Source organism: Lycorma delicatula, chromosome 5 (genome assembly GCF_047948215.1).
Source record: "Lycorma delicatula isolate Av1 chromosome 5, ASM4794821v1, whole genome shotgun sequence".
In the NCBI taxonomy this organism is placed as follows: Eukaryota; Metazoa; Arthropoda; class Insecta; order Hemiptera; family Fulgoridae; genus Lycorma; species Lycorma delicatula.
The window spans coordinates 84007898-84032688 of record NC_134459.1 but is presented as its reverse complement, the minus strand read 5'-3'; the positions used below and the strand labels follow the sequence as shown (position 1 = coordinate 84032688).

At 29.3% G+C, this 24791-nt stretch overlaps 1 protein-coding gene across 1 annotated transcript in view; it reads left to right on the top strand.

Annotated features, from left to right (window-relative positions):
- The window catches only part of dlt (codanin-1 like protein dlt), a 76206-nt gene extending 52528 nt beyond the window's left edge, over positions 1-23678 (top strand). Inside the window, exons 13-16 of the mRNA XM_075366548.1 lie at positions 5963-6087; positions 7999-8167; positions 11530-11789; positions 20746-23678. Of these exons, the coding sequence (XP_075222663.1) occupies positions 5963-6087; positions 7999-8167; positions 11530-11789; positions 20746-20904 (713 nt within the window). The 3' untranslated portion in view covers positions 20905-23678. The remainder of the gene's footprint in view (positions 1-5962; positions 6088-7998; positions 8168-11529; positions 11790-20745) is intronic.
- The last annotated feature ends 1113 nt before the right edge of the window (positions 23679-24791 follow it).

Sequence of the window (24791 nt, the reverse complement as noted above, 5' to 3'; positions counted from 1 at the left end):
CATTTGGAAAAATATAGTTAAAAGAAGAGACAGACTTATAGGCCACATACTAAGGCATCCTGGAATAGTCGCTTTAATATTGGAAGGACAGGTAAGGAAAAAATTGTGTAGGCAGGCCACGTTTGGAATATGTAAAACAAATTGTTAGGGATGTAGGATGTAGGGGGTATACTGAAATGAAACAACTAGCACTAGATAGGGAATCTTGGAGAGCTGCTTCAAACCAGTCAAATGACTGAAGACAAAAAAAAATATGTTTATATATATACTGTTATATAAATAGGAAGAGGTGTTTTTTAGTGTTTGGGATAAGCAAAAAAACTACCCGACCTATCGCTACTAAATTTTTATCCCTGTTTCTTGGCATAACTGAGAAGGTTTTTGTATATATTTCATCTTGAAAAAAATATATATATACATAATAGTGGATGTTTGCTGGTTGAAGCAAAAACTTTAATGAACGTTCATGTCAATAAACCAATTTCTAGATTTTTGAAATTCTATCTTGAAAGGTAATGAAGAAAGGTAAAAAAAATGTTTAACACTAAATTTTCTCAATCCCGACTAGTAAAGGAGATATTCATTAGATTTAGGCGTGCAAATACTCTTCAGATAAATATTTAAAAATCATTATCGGGTTTAGTTCATTTCGACTTTTTTAAGGGATGTGAAGGTATATGATGACATGGCTCAACCGACACAGCCATTGCCACTGTTACTGTATGTGTGACTGGCTGCATCTGCCTCTGGTTACTTGACTAAAAGTATGGAGATTTGCCGGTTGAATTACAAACTTTTAATGAACTGCGAGTCTCTATCACTGTGTGAGCTGGGTTTCAACTGAATGATTCGAATCAATTGAATGAATAATATTACAAAAATAATAGAATTAAATTTACTAGGACATGTCAAAAATTAATATATTTATTTGTACTTATATAAATTACTCATGCATTATTTTTCAACATAATCCCCTCCTACTTCTATGCTTTTAGTTCAACTTTTAACGAGCTTTTGAATTTCTTGTGTGGAAGAAATTTTTCGGTCTGGTGTGCAGAATATTTCACCGCTTCTATGGCCTCTTCATCAGAGCGATAATGATTCCTTTGCAACTCTTTTTTTAATGAACCAAAAAGATGAAAATCGCTTGGAGCGAGGTCTGGACTGTAAGGAGTGGTCGAGCAGCTCAAAGAGATCTTGAAGGCAGAGGACTATTTATTTTGGCTATATGAGGTCAAACATTATCCTGAAGCAAAATCGCACCTTTAGAAAGTTTACTGTGTCTTTTGAATTTGATTTTTTGCTTCAGTAAACTCAGTAGCTCACAGTAGTTGTCATTGTTTACCGATTGACCTTTAGGTGTGAAAAAAGCAAAAGTGAACCTTCCATATCCCAGAGAATATCATCATCACCTTTCCTGCAGACATCTGAGTTTTAAACTTTTTTGATGAAGGATGTTTTCACATTAAACTTTGTTGCTTACTCTTGGGTTCAAAGTGATGGACCCATGTCTCATCAACTTAATTATTTGCTTAAGAAATGAGTCTCCTTCATCTTTGTAACGTTTTAAAAGCTTCTGGGAAATTTTTAAACTATTCTCTTTGTGGATGCTGGTCAATTGATGTGGAACCCAGCGAGCACAGACTTTTCAAAAGTTTAAAGAATGCTGGTTACACCCTTTTGGACTGAGGAAACATCACTGTTCACATTTTTTCCTTGGTGCAATCAAACAAAGGAACACTCATTTTTAACAGACTTTTAAACACAGCCACTAATAGCTAACAATGAAACAATACTTTCAATGAATAGCTGAGAAATTATGAGTTGTAACAGAACAATCATTGCTGCCATACATGTGATTGGGAGGAAATCAAAATTTCCCTTTACTTTTTAACTTATCCTCCTCGTGTGTTTAATAAAATATTGAACAAATAAAAAAAATTGGTTTAATAATAATGGGCTTCCTGTGGGAACTGTGTGTCAGGCTAGAGTGGTGAGGTATGCAAGCACCTCATGGGGAGGTTAGACCAATCATCACCATCAACTGGTAACAAACAGGGTGCCCCTGTGGTGTTGCTTTGGCAGGTGCAGTGGAGTGCTCTTATAATATCTCTGCTAACAATCGTTCAATTTTCAAAATTCAAATGGGGTATTTGTTAGTAGGTTAAAGGCTAACTGTTGCATCATCAGGTAGACTCACGATCTAACTGAACACGGTTACTCGGGAATGTATATTTTATATATATATCTAAAGTTTTTCTGTTTGTTTGTTTGTTTGTTATTGCATCACGTGAGAACCAACTGACTGATTACTTTCAAATTTGCAGGATACATTTGAATTATCCCAGGGAAGGTTTTAAGCTATCAATTGAAGTCCTAGCTCCCTTGAAGTTTAAGATATTAAAAATATTCATTAGTTCTTCGTCCCCAAGGAGGGTGAAGTTGCAAAATAAAGATATTCATTAAGGAAAAAATAGATTACTATTTTTACTTTATTATATTTCTGCCACCGTAGCAAAGAAATTAGTTATGAATTTTCCGTCATCAAAGGTGTATGTATTTTAGTTGCCATAGTTACTAGTATTCCATCTTTTGTTATTTAGTTTCTTTTTCAGGTTTCTATAAATCCTGAATACTGTAATTATTATATATCAGTATAATTCTCACAGCCATAAGGATAATGTACAGTGTGGAGGTCTGGGGGGTGGAGCCCTCTAGGTAGATGGGTATGGTGACCAAAGCGAGCTCTGCTGCCATGGGGTAGGCCCGTAGAGCCTCCCATACTTATCTGAGGAGTTTTAACACATACTTATCAGTTTAAAAAGCTCTAGAATTCATGGACTCACCAACACTTATAAAATATTACTTCAAGTAATGCATTACCATTGTTAACTGTACAAGTAAAAGATGTTTGTGATCAGAGAACTGAGAAAACTGTTATAAATGTGAAATAAAACAAACATTGCAGTTTCTTGGGTTTGTAAACAATAAAATTCAAACTTGCTTATTATTTTACATTTTCCTAAGTTTCTAGAATGCAAAATGCTTTTGTTTCTAATAAATTGGTCCAAGTTGCTGCATTTGGGCCAGTTTATTTCAATTGCTTTATTTCTGTGACTGATATTGACAAGTAAGATGCACAAGTTGTATATTTATTAGCTTTTAACTTATATGTGTAGCTATTTTAACCTTATAACATTTTTACCTTTTATTTCAGTACAATGTAAGTGTGATTTAACAGAAAGTCATTGCATGATTAATTAATTTTAATAAGCATTAATTTTATCAGTTTTAATTAGGATTATTTTTGTTCAAGACTGAGATTAAGTTTCTAAATTCACTGTTATGAAAGGCTAGGGATGGTCATGCAAACCCTGGTTGCCTTTAGTTAGACCTACAACAGCCTTTTAAACATTTCGTTAATTGTAGCAATAGAACATTTGTTCTTAAACTTTATCATTTGTAAAAGTTAGCTAATTAATTTTGTTAACGAAATCAATTGATCAATATCTAATGCAAAAATACTAATTTATTAATAAACATTCCTGCAATCTGAATATTTCGTATTTATCCATTGGATGATCTTTCATGCTTTTATGTTTATTTTTCATGTAAAACAGTCTAAATAAGAAAAATTTATTTGGCATCTAAATGTAAAAAAGAAGAACTCAGAGTAATTGTGTTTAGTAACCAAAATGATTTTTTGGCTTTCTTTTTTTTTTTTTGAAACAAAAAACCTCTCTTATTGTTGATTTAAAAATATCTAATCTTAAAATTCAGAGTTAAAGAGTGTCAGAAAGTCATTTATCCTAACTAAACGTGATCTGCTACGCCATACATTTCAGCCAAGAACTGTCTGATCTCCCGCAACAGGTGAAATGACTTAATGCATAAGAGATTTTTGAATTTCTGTTAAGAGTATTATCCTCTTTGTTCTTATTTATATTCCTGTTATTTTAAATCTATTTGCAACGATTAAATACTAAATTCATTTCTTCCCGAAATTATAATTGTAAGTGCAGGTTACAAGTTGGAAAGTTGTGAAATATGATTCTGATAAGAAATTGTGAAAGAATATTGTAATGTTTATTTTCCTCACCCTCAAGTAGATTATCAACATTAAGCATTCATATGTATCCACATTATTAATAGGGCTTATGCTGTATGTCAGGATCCCTGCTGCTGCTAGTTGCTGATCTTTACCCGATTGTTTATATAACAGTAAAAATGAAAGATATTCAGTAAAACTATCTATTACTGTGCATGTAGCAGCATACACCTTCATCAGCAGTTGAATGCATTGAAATTTATGAGCTGTTTATTTCTAAAAATTTTATGTCTAAATAAATTATGAAAGTTAGTGTACAGGTTTGGAGGGGTTGAACTGTATGTATCATAATAAAATTTATTATAGTGTCGTGTACTCACAGTTCAACAAGGTTATTGAGAAACTAACAAATCTAAAAATTTCTTACAAATACAATTTATTACCTTAAAAACATTTGAACAAAATAAATAATAATAATAATAATGAATGCATGATGTACAAAATAGTAATTTAAATAAGGACAAGGTTTGTTTAAAGTCTGTTAAATTATAAAAACCAGAATTCGATCTAATTTTCTAAAAACATTTTAATGACTGCTAGAACATGATATTGCATTAAAAACAAGGTGAGCAAGAGAAGTCTAAAGTTCATACATTTTTTGCAAATATTTTTACTTTTACTGTTTACAATAGAACTATCCTACACTTTATGAATTAGTAGAGTACTGTCACTTTCGCTGCTGTTTACCAATAACTCACCAAACAACTTCCTACGTTCACCAACTGTCCACAATAGAACACTCATGATGTTACATTACTCTTCACTTGTTACCACACGCTTACTGATATCATCATCACTGCAACTGTGTTGAACTTGCACTTGCGAAACTACTCTGTTATTGCTTGCTATCATAACTGCACCGAACACGATCGTGCAGAACTATTCCCTTTCTGCTGGTACCTGGCAGTATTTATATACCCTGGCCCAGAATCAGTACCCACCTCATCCCTTTTATTGTTGAAGCGTAATAATTTTCATCATCTGTACCCTTATGTTTTTCTGTAAATTCTTATTTTGTTCCGGTAACCCTTCTGGCTGAACAACTGCTTTTGGAAGTAGCACCTCCAAACAGAACAGATTGTTAAACGGATCCATTACTGTAAGAAAAGGATCCCTTTTAGTTTTGTCTGGATTCTACCTTTCATCATTATTTTCTCTTTCTTTCTTCTTAATTGGAAGAAATCCATTACTCTGGTCAGTTATACTGGTCCTGTTATAATAGTTTAGTTATTCGATTTTACAAGTGTTCAAACGTAAGAAGGAATAATTTCATGGTTTGTTCTGCAGACAAAATGTAAAGAAAAAAGTTTATGTAAATAAAGATTTATAAGCAAAAATGCTTAGTTTTCTAGTTGAGGTTAGCAAAAAAATCTTCCTTGATTTCTTCTCTTAACAGTAAATTGAGGCCATGCTGTCTGTAATTCTTGAAACAAAATTGGTGGTTTTTTTGTTCTGAAAATCAAGAAAAAAAGTCTCAAAACTTCCGAGCTTCTAAAAAAATTGTTCTAAACCTAAACATACACTTTTCTAAAAATTGTTCTAAAATACACTTTTTTAGGTTTGACATCAATTGTTTAATTGACAAAAACAGATAAATTTTTAACATGAACAAAATTGTAATTTTCAGAAAATTGATGCAAGTCAACTGAAGGTAATATAAAACTTAGAAATTTGATGTAATTTAAAATGAAACCAAAAATCTGTGTGATAATGTAAACAATTTTAGTGTCATCTAGTCAGCTGATATCTGTGATATCAGTATATGTATTTCAATGATGGCAATATTCTGATTTTTTATGGTGTTAGGTAAAAATGTGTGTGAGTAAATTTGTATGATTTATTTGTCTATTTCAGAATTATTAACAAAGTTACAGACTGATGTAAATATACAAAATGATATGAGTAATTCTAGTCATAGTCAAAGTAACAATGTATCTGATGATTGTCTCTCTCCATCTGAAGCATTAATTCTCATGCAGGTATGTTTTTATTTATAATAGGTAGTTTACATCTATTATTTATAAAGTTGCTAGTGGATGAAATAGATTTATTTTCATTATATATACATATATCCTAAGACTGTTACTCCAGAAGGAGTTCTCAAGGCTTGAGAATAAATAAAAAGTTTATTAGAAGAGACGTTCTACCTTACTTTGCTATATGTCTTGTTGCATTTTTATATTAAAAAAATATATATGTATGTATTTTAACTTTTTATTTTTTTATATATTTTAATGACTTGAAATGTCTGTATGCTTCAGTCAGTGTGAAAGGACAATATTAATTTTCAGCAAACATGAAATAAATGTGGTACAAATAAATATCCCTATTCTTTGAAAACTTTTTGTTTTGGATTAATTATGTTAAAAATTGGATTTTATTTAATTTTCTCATAATGGAAGATGTAATTAATTATGAATATTAGATATTATCTCCTCTTTTACATTTAAAATTCCTGTTGTACTTGTAAAGAAATAAAAAAATCTTAACATTGTAAGCATAAGTAGACTACTTGTAGTTAAGTATGCAACTTAAAATTGTATAAAATAGTATATATCAAGAGAAACATTTTTAACTAATTTGAACTATAGCTGCTTACAGTGAATGACTATCAGTTGAATTTTTTGAAGAAGATTTAAATTCTGAAGTTATATTTTTATTGACTGACATGATAATCTTGATATAGGTTATATTCTAAAAATATAATTATTGAACTTAAAAGTGTGTGTCTATATGTATAGTTTTTTAATAGTGTTTTTTTTAATAACCTGATCCAAAAAATTGAAAACAAATTGGTCCTAGAACTGTATTTTTTTGTAGTTTTTGAGAAATCTGGGGTAAAAGACAAAATATTGGGGGTAAAAAACACTATTTATGTTTGGTAAAATAACTTTATTAAATGAGGTATAAACACATAAAAGTTTTAAAGAAATCTTGTAAAGAGTTTGTTTCTTAGTAAAATTGTTTGAATAAAGTCTGCTGAAATTAAATACAAGTGTAAGAATTTCAAAGTTTATTAAAAACAAAACTTATCAAAATGTGAAACATTTTATTTTAGTATTAAATGAAACAAAATTTTCAGTATTAAAAACAAAAGGATAAATGTTTTAGAAAAACAAGTAATCAAAATTAAAAAAAGAAAAATCAAATAAAACATTTATAAATTAAAACAATTTAATTAATAAAGCAAATTAAAAATTAATTTTATCTAAATTTGTGTGAAATAATGTATTTTATAATTTGTCAATACTGACAGCTGATTCCAACCATTAAGTACCTTGTATTGGATTTGAACAGCAATAAACATTTAAATAAATGAATGGAAAAGTGTGTGTTGACATATATGCCATGTTATGTTTAAATATAACATGTGCAGTATGTCATATATATATTTTTTTCTTTTTTTTTAAAATTGATCCTTTTGGGAATCATATTCCTCTGCACTATACAAATTATATTAATCTGATCAACCCAAGTACAAAATCTGTAATTGGGTTGATTAGATTAATATAATATATCAATATTATATATATTTCATGTATATTTAATTGTAAATGTTTAGTCATAGCTGATACAAAAATTGTGTTTATGTAAGCATTGTGTTGTATGTGTACTGGGCGGGTATAACAACAAAAGTTGTTATACAGTTGTACTTTTAAAAAGTCATATCATAAGATTATTTATTTATTATATTTAAATATATTTATTTATTTATTATTTCAATAACAATAACAAGTTTCAGCTAAAATTTTCAGTTTCTTAAAAACACTTAATCTTATTTTTAATTTTCAGTTATATTAATGTTATTTTTGTATAATATTTTCTTTATAATTGGTTTTATTATCTTAATTTTAATTGAAATGATTAATTTACTAAATTTTATATTACAGGATTTATTAAATGATGTATTTGATAGCAGAGGTAATGAAGGTGTCAAAAGTTCTTCTGAAATAGTTACTTTGTTTAGCAAGTTAACTGGTACTATCAAACTGCTCTCTGATAATTCAGCAATTATTAAGTTATTGTTGTCATTAGTTCTTGATTATATTTTATTAATAGGTATGTACTGAAATTAAAATAAAATTTTTAATATAATATTTAAATAACATTAAAATAATTTGTTGGTAAAATTATTTTGTGTTATAAATCATGGAGGAATAATTTGAACATCCACAGCAAAAAAAAGTGAAGAATTCAGAATGTTTATTGTAAATTTATATGATAAATGTCCTGCATAATCTGTTTAATATCTTTAAAAATGAAGTCATATGTATGTATTGATACTGGAAAGTAATGATTTAATTTTCTCTTTAGAGTAATTATCAATAGATTTCATTAATTCTGAGTAAAACATTAATGAAAATAAATAATGAATGAACATTAATGATTTTGAAATTAAAAGATTATATTTAATAAGTTTAGAAAGTTCCCTTTATTGTACTAATTCATTAATTATCATTTGTGAAAGATATTAATTTTCGATGAAATGACAAGTAACTCAACTAACGAGGTGTAAATACGTAACATAACATTTTAATTTTTCAATCAGCATGCCTTTTTTTTTACTCAGCTAATTTCTGGACATAAATATTTTGTTAGTAGATTTTTACAAATGTTTAACCCTGTGCAGTTACCTCCAAAATGTAACCAAAGTGAATCGAATACAAGGCCCTGATAAACATTACTAATTAATATATATACTACTTTCTGCTAATTCCTAATCCTTTCTACTAATTGTGTTCCTAATTTTTTTTAAATGAATTTAAGCATAATTATAATTCATTGAAGTTTTTTTCTTTAGCCATATTGGAAGAATAAATCTGATATAATTTGATACTATTCTTCACATATCTCCCGTTACAGGTGGAAGTATGCATATCTCTTGTATAATTATTATATATTCTTTCCCCAAAAATGGAATAAATTCTAATATTAATACAAGTAATGTTGGCGATCAAGTTAATCTTGATCTTAAAATATCAAACTCTGATTCCTCAAAAAAAATAAAAGAATTATATATACATTCAGATTTCCTTCATAAATATTCAATGTTTAAGAAATGAAATCAAAGAAGTGAAATATTTCTTTCCAGTGAGTCACCAGATTTTACATGTTTTTCAGAACATTAGCAAACCAACCAGAAGCAATTTGTAAAATTTGCAATTTCACTTACTGAAGCTTTTTATAGAACTGTGTACAAATATGTTAAGAGTCTTACACAACATTGAAGTTGGAAAATTACTGTAACTTTGCGTAAGAAATCATTTTAAATTCTAGAATTCAGTGCCTAATCTAAAGTTATATTATTGATAATTTATAGATTCCTGTTTTTTTTTAAACTTTCTACAGAAATTTTAAAATTCATAACTAATTCAGTGTCATAGCTTACGGCAATTTTAATGTAAACTTTGTAGACAATTCTAGTTTTATATTATCAAATGAACTCTTAAACTGTTGAACAGTTTGTGATGCAGAACAAAATATTTATCTCCCAGCCAACAGGAATTACAAATATCTTTGACACCTGTATTGACAGTATCTTTTTCTAAAGATAGTTTTTGATTTTTTTGTACAGCTTATGTTCTTTCAGATCATAACTGTCAAATTGCAATAACATTATTTCTTAATGAAAACGTGCCATCAAGACAGTGAGTGATTCTTTTAAAAGGGTAATCAATAAAGATTCAGTTGGAAATTTAAGAACCTTAATCTCAGAAACAATTGGGAAATAAAAATAAAAAACAAGGCTTGTTATAATTATGACACATATCTAAAAACATATACACAATCATAAACAATGAAGTATTTACATTTCTAATTGATTACAATAAAATCTTTTTATCTATTTCCTTGTTTTTATTGTAATTACAGATGGCTACTCTGAAAGTAGCTAGCTGATTATTTGATTCCAGTATACAAATGAAATAGCTAATTGCTTTACTTAATGGTTTTAAATTTATATGGCAGATGCTCATTTCTTACTCGTGGGTTACTAATTTAATATAATGTAAATTCTCAGTGTACCTGAAAACAACGTTTTGGAACTGTTAAAAAAAAAACAGTTCAGACTTGTTCATAATAGTTACTGATTCTTCCTAACTGTCAGAATGGTTTGGATATTCAGTGATTCCTACCATGCCAGTAAAACTCAGTTTTCCTTTTCATTAAACAGGATTTCTAAAATTTGAATGGCATTTCTTCTGAAATATCTGTTTTTAACATTAAATTTTCAGCACACTGCTACAAAATATAGAAAATGTTATAATTGATTTCATTCATAAAAACTAAATATATTTAAAATTAATAAAATAAAACTAGGTATATGTATGATTAGTTAGTTATTTAATTGTGGTATTACAAAAAAATACAAATTGCTCCATGTTTTATTTATTATTGATTTTTTTTCCCTTGTCTAAAAGTTGTTTTTTTTTTGAGTAAATGAATAATTTCTCAAATCAGTGAAATTGCTAGGCTAAACTTTCTTTTATTTATTTACAAATTGTAACCTATGCTAGTTTAGGTCAAGTAATCTGATAAAATAAGTTACAAGGATAACAGTAATGGGAAGTTTATGAAGTTTATTGCAACACCCAAGAATTTTTATATTATTTCTGAGAGCTCTCAACGTACTTCTCTTATGGATTAATATTGTTAATATTAACATATTTGTGTTCAAGAAAGACATTGCAGTGGAATGTTGCTGAAAATTGTAAGTACTTAATTTGTTTGCGCTTACGTCATGTGAATTATGAATTGGGTTTTATAAAGGCTTCCTCCATCTTTGTGATAATTTTGGACTTATGAAAAGTATAAAATGTATTATATATTTTTTATAACAGAATTACAAATTTTTAGTGACTGTCAATAATGAAAGTAAACTGTTATTCAAAATAGTTAAAACAAGAATTTATTTAATAGGTTTAATGTTAAAATTATTATAATTCTTATTTTTAAGCTCCAGGTAATTGTATTGATATAGATTAACTCTATTCAGAGGCAACATTATATTCATATACAAAAACTAGTTCATTGATGATGAACGGGATTAAAGTGTGTTGGGAAACACTATTAAGTGTTTTTATTAGTGAATGTGGAAAATACATAGAAATACTTGGTTATAGTATATATAAGCACATGACATCTGTAGTGTCATGTTTATGTTACTGCCAAAAGTTATGTTAATTAGTAGAAGTTCATTTTGATATCTTAAATTGGAAAACAAAAATAACACTGAATTGTTTTACAATTTTTTTTTGTTGATAAAATGGAAAACAATACAAAAAAATAGGATCACAATTTTGTAAATTGTTTTTGAGCTTAATTTTATTTTTTTAATATATTTTAACAGCAGTTTAGCATAACTATTTGTGTTACGTTACTTTGTGTATATTGAATTATGTTTTTGGTTTTTTCTTCTTTAGTGACATATCATCCTGAAACAGTGACTGATGATGTTTTGAATGCACTTTGTAAATTATGGAAGCACTGGAATTATACTGGGCCTCTGTCAAGATTATTATCGCAGAGAAATATTATGTTGTTAATTCAAGGTGGTATATCTAATTCAAAAGTTTGGGAAAAATTTGGTCGTGTTATTGTTTCAGTTCTTACTCATGATATACTTACAATAACTAATCTTGAATCACAAGCTGTTGCCTTTTTCCGTTACAACTGGCCTGAGGTAAGTAAATAAAACCATAGACTTCTTATTGCTTTTATGATATTTTTCTTTATAGAAAAATAGAATCACTATTTGATTGTTATTGTTGTTGGAACATGTATTTCCCCTTAGATATTTCATTTCTGTTATTCTGATTTCTTCAAAGGAAGAGCAGTGTATTAGGCAGGTTATCTAGTCACAGATTTTTAATAGCATAACCTCTTCATCTTTTGTTATGTTTTGTTAAATTGATCTTAATGGAAAAAGTGAAATGCAGCTTTGTGTAAGTAGGTTCGTTTAATTGATCCTAGATTTTTTTTAGTCACTTAACCTTAATTTAGAAAGTTTTTAAAAATATTTTCTTACCTTTATATTTTAGTGACATTTTAAAAATTATATTGCTCAGAAGAGAATAAAAGAATGCCTATTTTTTCAGAATAGAATTTTCTGCTTTATTGAAGGAAAAAATTGTTTATAAGAGGCAGTAAGTTTTTACTCTAAACTAGTAAAACATAGTACAGAGTGAAAACACTGTGAAGCTGCAGATTATTGGAAGTTTCAGAGCAAACAAATCGGAAATTTTTCAATGAAAATTGAAACAGCTGCAGAAGGTTTTTAAAAGTAGTGTCCCTGAAATTTGAGATGTAAATGAATCCAAATGACTAAATTATTAACTAATTTTAGGACATTAATATCAAGAAAGATCAATAGATAAAATTAATAGTTTTCTGGAAGAGAGATTAACTTCATTTCTTTACAAGTTGATTGTTCTGTAACAGTGAAAATGTTTCACAGAATGGCATCTTATTAAAGGTAAAAGATTAAAAGTAAGGATAAAATTACAGTAGTCATAGCCACAAACAATTAAACAGTTCCCTTACATCATCTAATTTAAATGACTGGATATAATGATATCTCTTTTTAGATGCATAACAGTATGATATTAATATTCAGCATTTAGCAGCAACATAGTCTCCAGCAACATTTAGACGTTCCACTGTTCTGTGAGCTTTCTGATTCTGCAGCGTAGATTCTTTACCTTGCTGTTTGAACCATTTGTGTACTGCTTTTTTGACAACTTCATTGTCTTTGAACTTTTTGCCACATAAAAAGTCTGAGTGGGCCGAACAAATGAAAATCAGACAGGGTGAGGTCTGGGCTGTAACAAGGATATGGCAACACCCCCCAACTGAACGAGAGTATCTATGGGTTTGAGTCAGCTGTCTCGAACACGTTTTGCAATAATTCAGCACATTCTGAATGATTGAATGCTCAGTTCCAACACTAATATTACATAAACCAGCAATTTCAGAAATTTTGAATCACCCGTCTTTGTGAATAAGATCATTAGTGTGATTTTGCAGCATAGTAGTTGAAACTTCAACTGTTTTTCCAGAGCGATGGAGATTAATCACACTTGTTCTGCCCAAATTAAATTGACCCACCCACTTATACATTTTATTGCGGTTTAAACCCTTTTCACCATACTGTTTCAACATTCTTGAGTAAATTTCCACCAGTTTCACAACTTTTGATAGCAAAATTCGTATCATTGAGAGTTACTCTTCAGGCATACACGTTTCAAGCGAACCTTGCATTCTGAAATCAACAAGAGAGGTTTTGTTTAGATTAATTGTGATTGAACAGCTGATTAAATGTTTCTCAAGGTTGCCAACTTGACCCTCAAAAAGTTTCATGTCATTGAATGAATCATATTTTCTCTACATCAATTTGTTTCATTAATTATTGAATGTCCCTTGTTTATCTATATCCTATTCAAAAATAGGTCAGTGTTAGTACATTTTTATATTGTTACAACATAACATAAAATCATTTGTACTGATGCTCTGAATTGGTATCAAGTTATCAGTAAATTCTAACTGAATAAAATCCTTATTTTTAAATAATATGTTGTCTTTGTCAAGTAATGTATTTTTACAGTACAATGATAGAAAAATAATTTTTAAATATTTACTGCATAATAGGGACTTGGCAGTATAATGTAGTTAACCATAGAGCGATTCCTTCTTTGAGGCTATTGTAAGACTCAGATTTGGTCAAGAAACATATAGAAGATAAATCTGAAATAATTTTATAAAGATTCTATTCTCAATACAGTTTTTGACATCCCTCTGACGTGGAAAAATTAAAATTTATTAACCAGTCAAGTTGAAAAATTTATCTGATAACAGTGAAGATGATTGTATGTGAATGATGATATTGAAAAGAGATCAACATTTGTATTAATTTGTTGCCAATAGTAAACTATTAAATACAATAGCAGATGGAATATCTGTCTGATAAATAAGTGAACTGAAAATATGTCCAAAAAACTTTGTCACAGAAGTATGTCAGAAGGGTGATTTCCAGTTTTAGTAAACCTTGAAAACTTACCAAAACCCAGTTTTTTGTCTCTAATTCCAGTTCCTGTGAATTGATTCACTTGAAAATCAGTAGTCTTCTATTTCTATCAGGTTTACTTTATCTTACCAAATTTCTCAAAATCTTTTAAAAATTGAGTAGTAGAATGAAAAAAACTGAAAATGTACCCAAAAACCTTGGCTTTAACTCTGTATTCTGTAAATTGATTCATTTGAATATCAGTAGGGCTTTATTTCCAGTAGGTTTACATCATCCCAATTACTTGGTGCCACATACCATGATGCGTATGGTGTTACTACTTACGTTAGGCGCTATATAGAAAACTCTACTCTCATCTCCACCTCCATGGACAATGAAATTCATAGTGTTGTAGCTAAAATCGAAAGTATAACAGTGTCCAATTTCTATAAACCACCAACTGTTTCATGGCCAACGTCAGTAATCCAAATACAACCTCATCCTGCGGTCTACTTGGGTGATTTTAATAGCCACCATGAGCAATGGAAATATAAGGATTGTGATGCGAACGGTGAGGCTCTGGTGAGATGGGCTGAGGATGAGAATCTTAGTCTTGTCTTTGATTCCAAAGAATGATTTACTTTTAAATCAGTGGCTTGGAGGCGAGAGTATAACCCGGATCTATGTTTCACCTCAACTGACAGCAAAAGTCGACCGCTGCTAGTCACCCAAAAAGTTCTCTGCGACTTTTCCCACAGCCAGCACCCTCCAGTTATTATAGAGGCATGTAGCCGAATTTCTCTCATGACCTCTGTACCCCGCCCTAGATGGAACTTCAAAAAGGCTAATTGGGAAAATTTTTCTAGGGATCTGGATAAATGCCTAGGCTGGATACCACCAATCAGCAAAAGCTGTAGCAGATTTATTAGAGCGTAACAAGTACCGCTAAGAAGTGCATCCCTAGAGGGTTTCGCAGAGAATATATCCCAGGGTGGTCCCAAAATAGCGAAGTTCTCTACTGAAGCTTCCTCGAGACGGGCGATCAAGAGGTGGTAGACGAGCTTCTCCATAGCCTCGATGCTGCAAGACAACAGAAATGGATAGGAACGGTGGGAAGCCTGAACTTTCAAACCTCGAGTTATCATGCATGGACTCTGCTAAGAAAATTAGATCTCCTATTCAGAGACCAAAAGCAGGTGTCTCCCCAAACACTGTGGCATCCCACGTAGTGGCAACATCCAGAGCACCAAGAGACAGGGCGCACACAATTGAGATAAAATTCTAACTAAGAAACTTGAAGAGAAGGCAGGAGAGACTGAGTACGCTCACCCTTTTACACTTAAAGAGATTGAGTCGGCGCTCAAAGATGTTGCTCCAGGGAAAGCACCAGGGTTCGATGGTATCATCTGGAATTTTTATTAAACTGCAAAAAATATGCAAAACTTTGGCTGACCAGATTCTTCACTGACATAATGCAGACCGGTAGCGTGCCTAGAGAGTTCAAGCGATCGAAGGTAGTAGCCATTTAAAAACCAGCAAACTTACCTAAAAGCTACAGGCCTATAGCATTGCTAACAGTGACATATAAATTACTAGAATGGCTTATCTACAACAGAATCTGTCAGAGGATATATGATGTTATACCAATTGAACAAGCAGGCTTTAGGCCAAAATGAAGTTGCACCGACCAGGTTCTCTCGCTCACAACGTACATTGAAGCGGGGTTCCAAAGAAATCTTAAAATCTCTGCTGCATTCGTTGATTTATCAGCCGCTTATGACACTATCTGGAGAGAAGGCATGTTTGGAAGGTCCTCTGTGTAATCACATACAAAGTAACAGCTTGCCTCCTTAATAACATGTTGAACAACAGAATGTTCCAAGTTATCATGGGATCCGATACAAGCTCACCGAGGAAACTCAATAACGGCCTGATTACCGTTATCAAATGATTGCCGGGATTATCAGGTCTACTCCCATGGAATGGCTCCCGGTATTGAGCCACTTATCACCCTCGAGCCTGTGCCATATGAATGCTCTTGTAATGGAGTACAAGAAGATTATGGACAAGTGAAACCTGTCAATACATGAGGACATTGAGGATGCCAGTCGTGGTCGCCTTCGATCTAGAAAGCCACCTATCAAAACAGCAATTGCTGCCACAGAGGAGGATTTAACCTAACTGACACCTGGCGTCGAGAATGGACCACAAAGCAGAATAACTAAATCACATGTATTACTCAAAGGCCGCCGGGTTTTGACTTGCCACGAAAGACATGGTCAACGCTAAACAGAATATGAACTCAGCATGGTAGGTGCACATATTTTCTATATAAATGTGGTAAAAACCGACGCCCCTTTGTGAGTGTGGTGAAAATCAAACAGTCAGACACATTACAGAAGTTTGCCCTGAACAGTTTATGAAGGGAATCCTGAAGATTTCCTGATAGCGACTCCAGAATCAGTAGCATATATTAGTTTGTTAAATCTTAGTTTGTAATTTTGACTGTAATTGGTGTTATGTTTTGGTGCCATATGCTAAATAAATACATCATTCCACCAGGTTTTGTCAAAATCTGTTAATATTTGTGTTCAGTAGAATAGACCTTCTATCTTTTATATACATTTTTTTTTTTTTTTGATCTTTTATATACATATGTATATAAACATCACTAAGCATATTAGCAATTTCCAATTTTTTTTGAAAATCCCCTAAAAATATTTGTGAATGGTTTAAATGTGGCAATGGTGGTATACCTGTAATCCCCATTATGAGTTTATAATAATTTATTAAAAGAAGAGAGAAGAAATTGTTAGCAAGGTCCACATTGGGGACAAATCAATTTAAAGTAATGGTGATAGGCAATAATAACTGTCTCATGGTTTTACTCTAAAAAGCAAAGGAATTATGCTAAAAAAAAAAAAAAAAAAATTATTAAGAAATTTTTTAGCATCACTACTGAAAGTGACTTTTCATAAAACATGAAAAGTTAATAAATTTGAAAATATTATAGTGTAGAAAAGAAAAATCTGATAGAAGGAAACAAAAAAATTAGCCAATTATTTTTAAAAAAATTAATTTTAATGTCTATATTTATTCTACTAAATCTATTTTAAAACAACAGCCTTGTTAGACTAATTTGTTAATCACTATGTGATGTTAATAATTCTTTCATTTAATTTATTACTTTACAATCCCTTCAAATTGCAATTTTTTTTTTAAATGAATTTAAATTAACTTAATAAATATTATGTAAAGGTAAGTAACATGACAAAAATTATGTAAAAGGTAAAAGATACAGGCCTCTCCAACAATATTTAAACTAATTGCTGTGGAGTTGAGACGAGCAACAGCGTTCATTCAACTACTCTTTTTAGCATATCATTAGGTTGGTTGAGCAAAATTTTGTATTACTTGATTGCTTTTAACTTTGTCCTTTTAACAAAATTTGATTTCTTCATTTGTTTTTCGTCTTAATTGCTTTTTTTAAAACATGAAAATATTTCAACATTTTAAAGATATAATAATTTTGTAAAATGATTTTATAAATTAAAATTATATATATATCTTATTAAGTGGTATTCCATTATGGATCTTCTTCATTTTATGATTTCATTGATGGAGAGTCATTAAAGTATATTTAAATAACAGTAATATTTATTTGTTTCAGAAAACTTGAAGAATTAACAAACATAAATTATTAATAAATGAAAATAATTTATATGCAAATTATGTTGGCCTTGCCTTCCAGAATTACTATCATTGTCATTTTCACTATTATTGTTATCTCTTAAAGAAATTATGAAATTCTCTATAGTTTTGTCCTCCTTGTATTGCTTTCATGAATAATTTTGTATTCTTTTAACTTCACAATAAGGCTTCCAGTTGGATTAGTCTATTTCTGCTACTTTTTTAATCTTTGTATAACATTTGAAAATTCGTGATGTCAAAAGTTACAGTATGACTATCTACATATCCTTTTATTTCAGAGCGAGACATTTCATTAGGATTTGTATCTAGGTGATGTAATGGTATCTCACCATCATGTATCATGTGGTAGAACATCATACTCTTCTTCTTTTAAAAGTCTATCAAACAAGTATACCTTCTCTATTTACTTTAATTAATTTTTTAAAGGTTTTACTATGTCTGTGTCTGAAAGAAATGAAATATAAGGGTAAGGTGAAAAGTTCCGAGCTTCACACAAAGATGGCATTAGTATGCTTAATTTCTTGACGAGTTTGCGTGATTCCATTCTTCATTATTATACTATTAGAGTTTCAAGTTGCTGCATTGCATAGTACAGTATTTACAGTCCTTCAACACGGAAGATACTTTTTGGATAATGAAAAAACTGGAAATTCATGCAATGATTAAATACTTTTTTCTGAAAGCATTAAGTGCAAGGGAAATGAAAGAAGAGCTAAATATGATGTTGATAGACTTTGCTCCATCAAATACAACAGTTAAACGCCGGGTCGCAGGGTTTAAAATGGGTTGAACATGCACTAGTGATGAATCACACAGCGGATGTTCTGAAGTGATTATGCTATAAATGATAGAAAAATTGCATAAAATTGTGTGACATCGACGAGTTAGCAGTGTCTGTAGGCATGTCAACAGAATGCATGCACAATATTTTGCATGAAAATTTGGGCATGAACAAGCTGTGCGCTAGTTGGGTGTCGCATTTGCTCATGCCTGGCCAAAAACAGTGCCGAAAAAAAACATTTCAAATGATTGACTTCGACTCTTTCGGCGCAATCAGAGGAATTTTTACATCAATTTGTGATGGTTGATAAGACTGACTGGCTCCCAGTGACTTATCACTTGTTTCCTAACCTAAAAATATGGCTTGGAGGGAAGAAATTTTACCACCGTACATGGTTATTTCAAGAATCGAATAAATTGATGTACTGAACTGGCATAAGCGCTCTTGTGGAATGCTGGGCTAAGTGTATATTTCTGAAAGTCATAGACTTTGTTAAGAAATAAATCAAATGTATCCAGAAAAATGTTGTTTTCTTACCTAGGCCCTGAACGTCTCACCCCACTCTTTTAGAATGCTTCCTTAATCAGTCTTTTTTTTTTATCTTTAGCATGTTTTAAGTAATTTATGTATTCATTTGATAATTTTAATCACCACTTTTTGAACATGATTTCCATATTAATAAAGCATTTCTTTTAAAATCAATTTTTAGGCTGCATTCATAATCACCTTAGGATTTATTGAAGGAATGTGTAGATAAAACATATGACTCTGTAATAATATCAGTCTTTTCTCATCGCTAAAGTTTTTAATTGAATTTAAGTATTTTATTTGTTTGAATCTTATATTGTGAAAGTAAAGCTTTTTCTTTTCTCATTCTTCTCAACATAAATCCCAAGTCTTTTAGTACTCTTATTACACTTGTTTCACTCCCAGAGAAATTAATCAAATCCTAAAGTCCTGATTGCAATTTTTTCACTCTGTAGTTTTTTATATACTTGATGAAATTGATATATATTGGAGTACTAAATGAAGGGGGAACCTGCAACAAATTTTTGGCTGATTTTTTTCTCCTTTCTCACATACTGAATTCGCAACTCCACACACAATAATTGCTGTTTTTTTCCTTATACTTTGTCAAATTAATAAGTTGATCGTCCATTTATGTTTTTTTGAAATTCGTAAACATGGTTGATTATCTGATCCCCGATTGGTCTCAGTTTATTGTTTTTTACTACATTTTTTATTTTACTCATTTTATTAAGACAAGATATTTTAAGTGGAAGTTATTTAGTTCTATAAAGAAAAGCTGAAATAAATTGAAACAAGTGCACCTGCAAGCTAGATCAACAGAAAACTGACTTTGCACTGTTTAATAATAATAAATTTTACAGTATTGTTTAGAGATCCTATGTTTGTTAGTTTGTATTCTGAAAAGGATGACTTTTTATAGAATTATACTTAATTTGTTTTACTTTTAGTATACCTAGATTATAATATAATTTTTTTTTTTTAATTATTCATAAATCATTTCATGTAAATAAATTTTTGTGCGTTTCTTCTGAGCAACATTCATAAATATGATCTACATTATTTTTCAATATTTCATTTCTAATAATTTTATATTAATATGACTTAGTAATCCTTAAGACAACAATATAACATGGTAATGCAATCACTGAACATTTTATTTAATTTTGCAATAAAATACTTTTCTCTTTATGTTATGTAATTTAGTTATAATAAAATATATAAATATATTTAAAATGAAAAAAGCTAATCTCTGAGGAGTTTTTTTTATGGAGAACCCCTATTTGGTTTAGTGGAACAAACATGAGGGAATTTTTTTGTTTTGGATTATAGCCACCTTAACAGCCTTCTTACAGCAAGTTTAAATATTGGTAATATAATCCTTAAATATGTTGTAGTTATTTCTTTTTATACATTTTATGCATTATCCATGGCTCTCACCTAACCATTCCTCTAGGTAATTGGGTATTTATTGAGAACACATCTGTGCATACACATACACATGCATTATCATATACATGGTTCTTAAAAATGATTCTCTGAAGAAAATTTTTTTTTATTGACCACTGTTATGAAATAATTAGTTACTAAATAATCATTGTATTGTTTTAATTGCAGGATGTATTACAGTTTATGTCAAAATGTTTAAATGGAATTTTGGAAGATGTTCGTAAACATCATTCATGTATTAATGATCCAAAATTTGTCCTTATGCTGGAGTTGTGTTCAGAAATGGCTGCTGATATGAATGAAGGCTTAGATGAGTTAGATATTTAATCTATAATAACTTGTGGGTGTATATGTATGCAGTTATACATACACAATTATTAATTTTAGTTTTAATATTATTTTTATAATTATAGTTATTTTTTACCAGATTTTACTCTAAAATTAGAACTTTTAATTATATAATTTTTTTATGACATGCATGCTCAAAAATGTGTGCACATTTATGTGCATACACATATTCACATCCATTGACAGACTGCATGTAAACATGTATCTCATGTTTTTATATTCTATTTTAAGAATAGTTTTTATGTATTGTTATATTTATATTATATATATTTTATCATATAATCACTTATCTCATTGTTAAGTGAGCAGAATGAAATTGAAAATATTTTAGAACAGGGTAAGATTTTATTAAGGTTTTTAAATGGATTATGATTGTTATTTGTATTCTTTGTTAATTAATTTTTATTATTTTATACATTCTTTGTGTTTTCATGTAGCTTTTGCGTCAGTAATCATTGTTTTTCTTCTTTTTTTTTCATACTGTTTAACAGTTTTTAAGTTTTATATTCTAAATAACATTCATTTTCATCAATATTTTTAACATCTTAAATGTAGAATTTATAAATTTTGGAATTAACTGTATTGTATGCTATTGATATTTGCATGGAATAATTTTTATTAAATATTTGAATTTATTCTTGAAACAATACTTTTATAATATAAATTTGCTCATATTCTGTTGGTTGATTTTGATTTTATGTTATTTATTAATCTGATTACTTTTTGTAACGGTTTTCATTCTCATTACCAACTAGAAGCAGCAAGCAATAGTTTAGCTCTATCAGAAAATGTTTTCTAATTTATAAAATTATTATGGAATTACTGACATTCTAAGAAACGTTTTGGGTTTTTTATTTTCCGTGATTCTTTCTTTCAAAAAACCATCATTCTGTTATTTTAAGAATAAAATCTGACATTCTTTTATTATTAGTGATATATTTGTGGTATTATTTTTACAAAAATTCTTAATCAGTTCTTGTTTTTTTATTTAAAAATATCTTATTTATAAAATTACTATTTTTTGTGTTCTGTGTTCATTATTTCATTAAATTATAATTTCTATGTTCATTTGAATGTAGAAGCTTACCCAGTAAACTATTGTCAGACACGATTGGAATGTGGCAATAAAACCAGGAATGTACTAAAATTTTATAAAATTAATTTTCAATTTTTTTAGTACTATGTTGAATTGTTATAATTGATCATACTCCATAGTTATATTAGTTTAAGGTGTGATTCCATCAGTCGTTTTATCATTAAAATCTATTTTAAAAAAACATGTTTTATTCATAGATTCGTCAAAAGTTTTTCTGTGCTTGCTAATTTGTATTCTTTAATTCATAGTTTATATTGATTCATCAAGGGATATATCCTCTTGTTTCATTAATGAAATATCCTATGAATATCCTTTTATTTCATTAATGTATACAGAAGATAAATTTACAGTACAAAAATCTAAACTGTGTATTCACCTTAAATTTTTTCATCATATTTCTTTACAGCTTTTTTTTTAATCTAGATAACCTTACTTACTTTTTATCTTTACTTATTATAAATACATAAAGTTAATTCAAATTAAATACTTGTGAATTGTAAACATTAAAATCTTGGTCAGTTTATTCATTTTGATCAGTAAGAGTAAGAAAAAGTAACTAACAGGATCAAATAAAATTTGCAAAAAATACAATAATGAGGCAAAACATTTCCTCTTTAACTACTAACTTGTGCCAGACTAATGGAGTTGTACTGTACATTTTATGCTTACTCATAAGTTGTTAATATCTCATTTTTATCCACAAAGATATTTTGCAGTTTATAGTTTATACTTTTGGAATGAATACGTGAATTTCTATGTTGACAGGTTTGCCTAATTAATATTATATGTTTGGCCATCTACAACTGTAACAGTTTTGTTACCTAATGAACAGTGTTAAATAAACTGTACATTGTAATGACTGTTATTCAGTATACATTAAACACTACTCCTGTTTCTTCATATAGTGATGTAATAGAGTATTAGTTTGTCATTTCATTATTTATGACTAATACTTAATAAACTTACTATTGGTTAATAATTTAAATCTGTTACATGTATGAATTAAAATTATATTTCTTATACTGTGAGCATAGAATTACATATTGCAGTTATGTACTAATTTATTCAGTACAAAAAATGATATTATGAAAAAAGTGAACAGATTCAACAGAAATCTTGCTGCAGATATTCCTTTAATTATTTTATAAATGTAGTGTTTGTTTTTTAATTATTTCATCATATCTTGATCAATGATGTAAAGCATTTTCCCCTCTCTATTTTTAATGTGTGTTTTTAATTATCTGCCTATTAACTCACCAACAACCTACCTGTAATCAAAATCCACAGTTCATTTCTATTCTACAAAACCTTGGTTTATAACCTTCCAGATAAACTCCTGTGTAAGGTTGTTTTTTTAATTCTGATTAATCCAATCTTTTTTTTAATACTTTTGCATATTTAATTTTTTTTTATCCTATCATAGTTATTTTTTATCAGATTAGTTTATTTTGTGAAAATTTTTGTCCTTGTAATTTTACTGATGGTATGAAAAACAACTGATAAGTTTGGTATTAACTACTTTGTTCTTACCCTGTTCTTGTAGTAATACAAATATTAACTTGTTAGGTTTTTAAATTTAGTTTGTATAATGAAGAAGTTTTTATATATAAATTTTAACAACTTTTATTAATAAATGCTTATAATTTATTGTTTTCAAGTATTGCTTTTCTTTTTAATATTACCTCATTCTTAGATTATGAGACCTTGTTAGTGTGCAAATTGAGAGCCCTCTGGTAAGCATACTACATATATATATATATATGGATATCTTGAAACTACACAGCAGAAAATGTTAATGTAAAACCATAGGTTTTCTCTTGCAAGAGTGAAAAATTCTAATCCTCAAGTTACCTTAGATACAGTTGCACCTTGCTGATATAGAGCTGTAATCTTGTTCCATATGAGGCACAAAATAATGCAGTGTTATTTTTTACAATTTTATCAAGTAATTACTTTATTTTATAAAAAAAGTAGTATAAACAATTTTATTCTACCTGTTAAGTTTTTAGTACTAGTATGGTTGAGTATTATAGTATTTTGAAATGATGGTTGAGATGATGAAATGAACTAAAACATGTTCTTGAATAGTTAAATTTTAATTTGTCATATTAGACATTTTTTGAATATCGAAAATACAAGTCACATTAGACTGATGAATAAATGACACATTAGTCAAAATTATACAATTAACATTATCAATAAACACTAAAGTCACATTGGACTTTAGACTACAAGATAAAACTATTCTGCACTAGAATGAAATGTTACATTAAACAAATCATGACCACTTCAAGCGTGATCCGACTCTCGAATGGTCACATTAGACCTGTTAGTCACCTTAGGCTAAATTTACATGACTGCACTCAGTGGGATTCTTGACTGGAATGGTCTTACCAGACTAACTCACTGGCCAGTGCTAGTAGATGCTAGAGTGCAGCACCAACTGACTCAACATGGAACGGAACACACCCCCCACCAAGTATAATTTCATTAAATTATAATTTTAAGATACATTATCATGAGATGAAATTTAATATACAAAAATGAAAATTAATATATTTAAAAAGAATTACATAAACCTTGATAGAACGTAAAAAATTGAAGTACCTTTATACAATGTTGCCAAAGGCAAAAAAAGACTACAATACAAATCGCTTTAAATTAAATAAATACATGAAAATGATGTTAAAGAAATTTTGTTAATTACATTAGGCATCACTGAGATCATCACAAACATCTGAATTTGGAAGAAGAAATAATTTATTAATAG